Below are 10,091 nucleotides of genomic sequence, written 5' to 3' on the forward strand. Positions count from 1 at the left end.
TATACTGAGTACACTTGGGTTTATGAAAGTTTATTCAGAGTCGCTCTGTGATTTGGCTCCACCTTGTGGTCAGTTTTCTGAATTACAGGTCGAATTGAAGGGGGTAAGCTGACCCATATTACAGCGTTATATAACAGTGTGCTGATTGTGTGCCTTTCTGTCCTGCTGATGTTTGTGTGTTTCTGAGTCACATTGTGTTGCTCCAAAGCACTTCCTGCTGGCTGACAGCTGTCCTAGCAGAGAACAAAGCAAGCATCATTCCCATATATGTTTATACATTGTTATAAAGAAAAGAGGGAGAACGACAGAGAAAGAGGAAGAGAAAGAGAGAGAGAGAAAGTGTGTGTGTGTGTGTGTGTGCGTGCGTGTGTGTGTGTGTGTGGGTTGTGGAGTGAATACGATGCCACTGTCACGTAGCCTGCACCAGGCTCACAGAGGGTTTCAGAAAAACCTCCTCTGCTTTTGCACACACACACACACACACACACACACACACACACACACACACACAGAAAGAGCGAGAAAACAGCACAGTGATGTAGCTGAACTGCACACTGAGCCATTATTATTCCATTCCGGCCCAAAGACAGATGGACAGATGCGTGCATACACACACACACACACACACACACACACACACACACACACACACACACACATATGCAAGCATGCAAACACAGTTTCCTGCTTTTCTTTTCTCTCAGGTCTTTGTTTATGAAAAGATGATTACATTTACTGACATATTTGATCTGATATCTACCCAAATGACTCAAATGATAATATTTCAGTCTATAGACTCTCCAAGTCTTAGACAAATCAAATAGCACTAGCAGATCAGTGGATATCACGTTTAACATCTGAGCAGAAGTTCGTTGGTTTGCAGTTTTTCTCAGTCGCTTTGGAGCAGTTTCTCAGATCAGAAATAAAATTCTCAAAAGTACTTGTTCAACCTCCACATCATTTAGTCATTTGTGCTCATCATAAGAACATTTTCTTGTTGATTTGATTAAAATGCGAATGCTTTGGCACATTTATTTAATTGATTGTGTACAAGTGTCTGCTTTTTCCTACATTATCAGTTGTTTATGTTGATCAAAACATATTATACTGGTTTCACCTGAATAGTTTTAACCCCCAAAACATCTCAGCATCTGTTTATTGCAGGAGTCATTGAATGCAAAATGGTTAAACCAGTAGTCAGAATTTGTCATCTAAAATATCTGTTAAACTTTATTTCTGTAAATGTGTTGAATTGATGAATTGTGCAGACGAATCTTCACTAGTGAAGGAGTGTAAACAGCATCAAATCAACCAATGATCAACTGGTTCTGTAGTTCATCTAATGATCAACTGGTTTATTGTTAATGTTGTCAGTATGAAGGTGTAGTTTCAGTATTTCCTGATATAAACTGTGGTTTTGGTTGCAGTGAAAATGCACGGCACTGAATTCCTTCTGTTTGATTGCATACAGAATTTGATTTGTATTGATGCCTGAGACCGGACAGGATTCACACTTAAACTGTACTGTAATAGTGTTCGTTCGTTTCCTGGTTGTTTATTCATTTTCAGAAATTGTAATTCTGTGTTTCGCTCTGTTGCCAATTGAAGGTTCACGAGATTCACCTTTGACCTGTTTTAGAGAAGCAGTTGATCATTGGTTGATTTGATGCCGTTCACTCGCCTTCATTAGTGACATTCAAGATTCATCAATTCAACACATTTACATAAATAAAGTTTAATAGACATTTTAGATGACAGATGATGACAACTGGTTTAACCATTTTGCATTTAATGACGTATACAATGAACTGATGCTGAGATGTTTTGGGGTTTAAGACTATTCAGGTGAAACCAGTAGAATATATTTTGATCAACATAAACAACTGATGATGTAGGAAACAGCAGTCACTTGTACACAATCAATTAAATGATATACAAAAACATTTGCAATTTGATCAAAGCAACAAAAAAATTCTTTTAAGATGAGCATAAGTGACTAAATGAGGTAGAGGCTGAACAAGTAGTTTTGAGAATTTCATTTCTGATCTGAGAAACGATCCGAAGCGACTGAGAAAAATTGCAAGTCTTAAAAAGTAAATGAAGGCAAACTTACACTTTTGTTTTATTATATGTTTTATTTTCCAGCACTTGCATGCATGCATTGTTGCACATTTTTCTCTCACTACAGGTTTTTAAGCACATGGTCAGAGATGTACTTGACAGCCAGCATGGTCTCCTCACATGTAGGCTTGATCTGGGACTCAGGCAGCAGGAAGCCGTAGCGGCCGGTGTCACGAAGCTCAAAGGTGAACGAATATTTCACACCAAGATCATAAGCCCAATCATCAGAACCTCCAGCAGCAGGGTCTGCAGAGGAAAACACACACACACACACACACACACACACACATATGTTATATGGTTTGCTTATCTGTATTTCACACACGAGGTTGAATAAACCAACATTTAACAATTTTGTCAAAATCTCGTCAAACTCACTCAAATCCACCTAGACCATTTTTCCTGCTTCTAACACAGACAAAATGTTCACTTGCTGCCTAATAATATCTCAAGTGCCATGATGAAGAGATAATCAGTGTTCCTCACTTCACCACTCATAATGTTATAATGCCTTAATGTTAATTCTAATGTTGTTTCTTAGTCTAATCGTCATTTTGGGACACCAGACCACCAGGAGGCGCCATATATGTATACATATACATGACACACACACACTTTACGATCATTTGGCGAAAATGTTTATGTTTTGGAGAGTAGTTGGGAACTCCCTTGTGGTGTGAAGAAAATAGAAATGACAATGAACATAAATTATTTAACATTCGAGTATCATGAAGCGGTAACGATCGAGATGTGTTGTGATTTTCTTTCTGGGGTTGGAAAAAAAATCCAAAAAGTTATGCATTATATCTAATTTAGCACATTGTAAGTGCTGAATGTCTTCAACTCTTCCACTGATTCATCGTAAAAAAATAAAATAAAAAAAATAAAGACAGAAAGTCAGTATAAATCAGTATTAATCGAATTTCCAGTAAAAATAGGACATGGGGTAGCTGGAACTTGGATTTCTCTTAATTGCACTGAGGGATTTGATTTCTTTAAAAAGTTTGAAACCTGTACATACACTGTTTTATCTACTGTAGGTTTCATTCTTTTCACTGTAGATGCAGAATCATTTATCATACGGGTTAAAGACGAATATAAATACAAATATCAATAATTCTAAATAATAAAGCAGCGTTTAAGGCTTATTTATCCCATGGATTTATCACTTTTTATATTTTATGGATGGTGGAGATTTTTTTTTTGTTTCCCTGTGTGTGTGTGTGTGTGTGTGTGTGTGTGTGTGTGTGTGTGTGTGGACTTACAGATGGTGGTTGCTCCAGGGCCACTGGTGTAGCGAGTGCCATACAGACTGCGCAGTGCTTCTGATGCAGACACTGCCACGCTCATCTACACACACACACACACACACACACACACACACACACACACACACACACACACACACACACAGAGATTAACTTGAATTCCAAAAGCAATGGTTTTATATTTTGGTATTCAATATATAATAAAGAAATTAAAACTTATTCTACAAATTATACTAATAACATAATATACTTTATGTAGGTACTATAATTAGAACCTTTTATATTAAAAAAAAGTAAATATTGGCAAATACATGCAGTATATTTAACATTTTCAAGGTTACAACCTTAATCCGAAATGAACGTAATGACGAATGGGACTTTTTGCTCATTCATTTGAAAGTTACTGAGCATCGACGAAACAAAACAATCATGTGGGAATATGAAAGAATTTTACATTTATACATTTTATATATCATGAGAACATTTTGACAGCAGAGACTATACTTAAAAGTTATTGCTCTATTTTGCCCCCTAGTGAAACAAAAGAGAATTTGCTTTCCAATTTTATTTACGGTAATGATTTCTAGTCCTGGACTTGCATATAGCAGCTCATATAAACCTGTGTGATGTGATTGTTTGCATTGTACAGTATGCAGTCAAGACAACTGGAGTTTCTGGAGTTATTCTTGTGTCTATTTCAAACCACTCAGTTACTGTGCCTGTTTTCAGAAACTCAGGTGTGTGTGTGTGTGTGTGTGTGTGTGTGTGTGTGTGTGTGTGTGTGTGTGTGTGGAGCAATACCAGCTCGGCATGGTCTTTGGCTTGATCATATTTGTAGGAGTATGGGAACAGGAGGAGCTGAGAGTACGAGTGGATGGTGAGGTACGCCTTAATGATAGACTTGTTCCTGCGGATGAAGTTTGCCACATTCTGCACCTCAATCTCTGACTCCACAGAAGATCCACAGTACGTGTCACTGCAGGGGTTACTGGAAGCTCCCAATGCTGTGTGTGTGTGTGTGTGTGTGTGTGTGTGTGTGTGTGAGAGAGAGAGAGAGATCAAAATTACATTACTAATAATATAATATTAACTATATATATACAGTGTATTTTGCAATATATATAAAAAAGTCGTCTTTACTATAACACAATAATAATGATAATAATAATAATTATAATAATAATAAACTGGAATAAAGTGATATGTTCTATAATTTCCACATTCTCAGAGTTGCTTTACAATGTAAAACATTAATGAATAAAACAACAAGAAATTAATAAACAATCCCAAAAATATTTATAATATATAAGTACAATAGTGAAGCTAATAAGAATAAATAAAAATAAGCTAATCTTTCATTAAATATAAAACACTAGCAAAAATCAATCAATCAACCAATCAGTCAATCAATCAATCAATCAATTAATCAATCAGTCAATTCATTAAATAATACATATATAAAAATCTCTTGAGCAATTCATTAATTGTCTGTAAGTGAATAAATAAATAAATAAATAAATAAACTTGTAAATATGGAGAACATTATGTTTTATGACTTTTATGTAAAATGCTAATGTTTATAATTTCTATTTATTGGGTTATATCTAATAAACTCATGTATCGTATGTGTGGTGATGTGATGAAATAAATAAGTTTAGTGGATCTGAGTAGAAAAGTTGAAGTAAAGCCCAGTTTAATGTGTAATAGTAAAAATGATAATGTTGAATGAAAAGCCAGATGAATAAATAATGTATAAGGTTTATAATGTCGCTGCTGTACTCACTGCACCAGCCGGCGTCGAAGTTCCTGTTGGGATCGGCACCAATGCAGCTGGACCCGGTCTTGCGAGAGCGAGTCTTCCTCCACATCCTGTCCTGCAGACCCACATTACAACAACACAGCTCACTACTCATCCTCATATTATACACAGTGTTTCAGCCGAGTGATCAGAAAGAAGAAACTTTATTAAAAATAAATGTTTAAGAAATTCCTAATTTCTAAACTAAGAGAATGTTTAGTGTGATTCAAAATCGCATCAAATGTTTACTATTTTCTTAAACAAACAAATAAACACACAATTAACTAACTAGCTAAATATGTAAGTATTTAACTAAATAAAAACAAAACATGAATAAATATACAACCAACCAAACACAAAACTATTTAACTATTTAACTATTTAACTAACTAACTAACAACCAAAAAACTAACAACGTAAACACACAAACAAACAAACAAACATATAACTAACATGAAATAAATAAACTATTATAACCAAGTAAATAATTAATTAATGAATAAACACAGAAACAGACAGACAGACAGACAGACAGACAGACAGACAGACAGATAGATAGATAGATAGATAGATAGATAACATAACAAACACAAAAAACTAATTAACTGAACAAATAAATATATATAAATGAAATAATAAACAAGCAAACAAATAACTAGCTAAATAAATAAACCGACATACAAATAAACAACCAACTACTAAAAATAAACAACTAAACAAACAAACAAACAAACAAACAAACAAGTAAATGAATGGCACACGTTATATATACATGCAGCACAGTGTTCATTTAAACCACAAATATGAGTTCAGATTTAGGTTTGTTTATAAAAATATTTTTATTCTATTTATTCACTTAAAAAAAACTTTCTGTAACAAACTATCAGCATCACATCCATAAATATATTTCCACTGTATATTAATATTATATTACATGGGTGATACAATATTTCATCACAATTAGAAAGTTTGCTCTTTGATAAAGCTAGTGGTCAGAGTGTTGAGCCCCAGTGTACAGTGAGAGACATAAGGAGTAAAGAACATACACTCTTCCAGGTGTGTGCATATCCATCCACGTTAAACACAGGCAGCACAAAGATATCCATCTTGTTCAGCAAGCTGGTCATCTGAGGGTCGCTTCCGTAGGTGGACACGGCCTTACAAAAAAGAGCATTACAGTGTGACAGAATGTAATAAACATTCACACATACAAGTACATGTGTATGATGAAAACATGATAATGGCCTGTAGTGGACAATAAGAAAATATTTTTACTTCATTATTGTACTTAAACAAATTTCTGTATTTTATCATGCATTTTCATTATGAGGAACTTTTACTCTGCATTTTAATTGATATTTGAATTTTTACTACATTTGATTTATTTTTTTAGTACTGCTATGAATTATTTAGAGCCCTGTTGATCTGTGAGTGAGTTTGGCTTCACCTCCTGGACGAACCACTGACAGAACGCAGGGCTGATCCACTCGCGGGCGTGGATTCCACAGTCCATGAAGATGGCGGGCTTGGTGGAGCCGGTGTTCTTACCGATCTGTGAGGGAAAAAGGTGAGCGCTGTAATTACCAAGGAAAAATCACCCCTTTTAGCCAGATAGCGATCTCTGTATGATAGAGTGTTTGTTTTTTCATTAATGGTTAGGATGTTCATCCACTCGAATGAACTCGATTTAAACCAACACCAGATAACAAGTTTTATTGCAGCAGGTTATCCATCTCATGTTTATTAGATTATTGTTAGATATTGTATATCAAGTATTTTATTGTATAGTAGTTTCGTATAATACACACTAAAACTCATGACTAGCACCGCTGTGATTGGCTGGTTAATGTACAATAACCAATGAGCTATTGTTCAAAGGTTAGGAAAAATTTGCAAAACATTATGATACCACATTTAAACCTTATTAACTCTAGTCCAAGGGAAGTGTTAGCTAAGTGTTAAAGCTCTGGGTTACTGATCAGCAGTTCAGGGGTTCAAGCCTGTTGCTGTGAGAACAACTACAGGATAAGCTTTAAAGAATCAGACAATCCTGGATCATGTCAAATCATCAAAAATATAATCCAACTGAATAATCCACATACAAAGAACTGACCGCTGGTGACTGTGTATCTCACTGTCTCATTGCTATTGTGGTTCACCAATTGTACTTACCTTGAGCAGGTGCATGGAGCGGCCCTCATATGATTTCCCGAGCGTCGACCTGCTGATCAGTGCAGGGTTGCTTGAGGTGATGGAGTTAACCCAGGCCTCGACCTGTCCATCAAATTGATCAACATGCAGTTAGAACATATTCAGCATGTATACAATCTGAGAGAAAAAACAATACACACATTTTCCCAGCTGTTGTACTTCATGTAGTCATGGGCTTTGGTCTGTCTGATGTTGTCAAACTGTTGTCTTACAGCTGTCTGAACATCCTCAATCAGCACTCTGTAACACACAAATGAGACAAACACCACTTTATCATCCACACAGTGGTGGACAAAATAGTCCATACTTGGGTGAATGTAACTCCTTCTTTTACATTTCTACTCAGAAGTAAGCCTAAGCCTAGTTTGGAATGGAAAAAAAAAACTAAAGATAAAACATAAGGCGGAAAAGTTCCCATGAGGACTCACTGGTATTCCATGCCGCTCTGTTGGAGCATGACGGAAACCATGTCTATGTATGAAGCAGGGATATGGATGTCGACATCAGTGTGAACTGCGACCAGGTCAGCACTGTCAGGGCTCCAGAAGTCCACCTGCAGAAGGAACAACACACACCACATTGTAATTATGCCTTCAAAGCAGATCTAACTTGGATAAGCCTGGAATTCCTCTGAGGAGGTCTTGTAGATTGGATGAACCCAAACACACCTCCTAACAACATTATCGTTTAGGATCCTACATTTCTTTGTTGAATTTTAATTCTTTATATCATTTGTGGTACAAACTCCAGACAAAATGCTGTTGTGGGCTTAAGGGTGCTTTAAATAAAATGCAAGTATTTGTAAATGAAGGTAAAATGACAGAAATTGAAGCTCCTGCCATCTCTGTAAAATGGTTCATTATGGAGCCTGGTGAGATCTTCATGAAGATTGACTTTATCGTCGCTTTATAAGCAAAATAATAAAGTAAAGTCGTGAAGTAAATGCAAATTGATGAAGTCATGAAATAAACAACTCACTCTTGTCTGGTTAAAAAACTTTGTTTGATGGTGAAAACACTACAAGGCAGCTTATAAACTATCACTTTATAAGGAGCTCTGATTTCATGAGGAGATGTCACTTTTTAAGGAGTCGCTACTTTAGAAGATACCACTTTTAACAAGGAGGAGATTTCCTGTCATTGCGTGTCTTTTTCAATCCGCTGGTGTATAAAGTCCTGACTCTCACTCTTTACGAAGCTAAGAATCAGCAGGCAGAAGGCAGTAAGAAGTTTGGGGTTAATGTGGATGAGACAGAGGGAGTCAGTGACGTAAACATGACTGAGATCAGACACATTCATGATCATTATCATCTTTTCTCTGCTTGTGTTATATATGTGGATCTTCAGCCTGGACACATTCATTCGGTAACATTTTAAATTTGTTTTGTATTAATATATATATATATATATATATGTATATTTGGCTGTCAAAATTAAAATTATTGTAAACGGCACTAAATGTTATTAACGCGCTATCAATTCAGCGCGCATTTCTGTTTTTACTATTTTTATAAAAAATTTAAATACATAAATAAATAAATAAATATAAAAGAGGCGAAATTAAAACCTTCGGAAAAAAAAACATTTATCCACGACGTCCTTTCTTTACTTAGATATAAAATAAATTATTAAACTCCAGATAAAAATATTTTTAATCAGTAAACTTTTGTTTTATTTCTGCGCCAAGTCTCAAATCAAACACCAAATCCGCCATGTTTTACACAATTAACCCTCTAGGTGGCGTTTTGTGGGTTTTTCCCTCATAATGGCGACACAAACTACTTTTTACTTAAGTACATCTCAGAGCCGAGACTTCTTTACTTTCACTTGAGTAAAAAAGTTTAATCAGTACTTCAACTTTTACCCGAGTATTTTAAAACATGAGTATCTGTACTTCTACTTAAGTAAAGGATGTGTGTACTTTTGCCACCTCTGTCTGTCTCTATCTATCTATCTATCTATCTATCTATCTATCTATCTATCTATCTATCTATCTATCTATCTATCTATCTATCTATCTATCTATCTATCTATCTATCTATCGCTATGAATACATTTATTAACACCATTTTCATAAGTCCTGAATCAGAACCTTTACATTTGCTTTTTTATTACATGAAGTGTCAGGTCTTAATAAATAAACATACCTTTACGTTGCTCTCCAGCTCCTTGATGAATGATATGTGTGTATCGCTTACAGGCCACAGGCGGAAAACTTTATCCCTGTCAGGAAAATGTTTGATAGAAAGATTTTAATATGGTTTGCATTGCCCTTGTATTAAAACAATGACATCTTCACACAAAAAAATTTAATAAAAATCTAAATTACCCAACATAGTGGGTTGGCTCACAGAGAGCCACTGCTACCAGTCCCAAAAGCAGAAGAACCTTCATCATGCCTGATCGACTGCTAGTGACTTTCCATCACTGGCTTTTATAAATCCTAATCATCAGGAGCCATCCAATCCCTGAAGACCTTCACAAAGATGTACTAGGACTTGTTCAGCCATGAGCTTGTAGGGTTTAAACAATGATTAACATGTGAATAAGGATATTTACAGACGCTCTAAAAAAAGATCATGCGAGTTTTAAGCCAAGGACACGGCACGTATCTGATAGTGAGAGTACAACATTTGTAGGTTTTGGTTAAAAATGGATTTGATGACTGTTATTATTAAAATGAGGGTCCACAAG

General features: G+C 35.5%; 1 protein-coding gene across 1 annotated transcript; it reads right to left on the bottom strand.

The window, feature by feature from the left end:
* Positions 1 to 2,098: 2,098 nt before the first annotated feature.
* Positions 2,099 to 9,866, bottom strand: cpb1 (carboxypeptidase B1 (tissue)). The gene is made up of 11 exons (XM_046846167.1): positions 9,727 to 9,866; positions 9,545 to 9,620; positions 7,827 to 7,951; positions 7,539 to 7,638; positions 7,360 to 7,461; positions 6,635 to 6,739; positions 6,234 to 6,344; positions 5,173 to 5,263; positions 4,191 to 4,393; positions 3,387 to 3,471; positions 2,099 to 2,367 (listed from the first exon to the last, which is right to left on the bottom strand). The coding sequence occupies exons 1-11, from the start codon at positions 9,792 to 9,794 to the stop codon at positions 2,183 to 2,185; spliced, it is 1,251 nt and encodes a 416-aa protein (XP_046702123.1). The 5' UTR covers positions 9,795 to 9,866; the 3' UTR covers positions 2,099 to 2,182.
* Between the last annotated feature and the right edge of the window lie 225 nt (positions 9,867 to 10,091).

The sequence above is a fragment of the Silurus meridionalis genome, chromosome 4 (genome assembly GCF_014805685.1).
Source record: "Silurus meridionalis isolate SWU-2019-XX chromosome 4, ASM1480568v1, whole genome shotgun sequence".
Taxonomy (NCBI): domain Eukaryota; kingdom Metazoa; phylum Chordata; class Actinopteri; order Siluriformes; family Siluridae; genus Silurus; species Silurus meridionalis.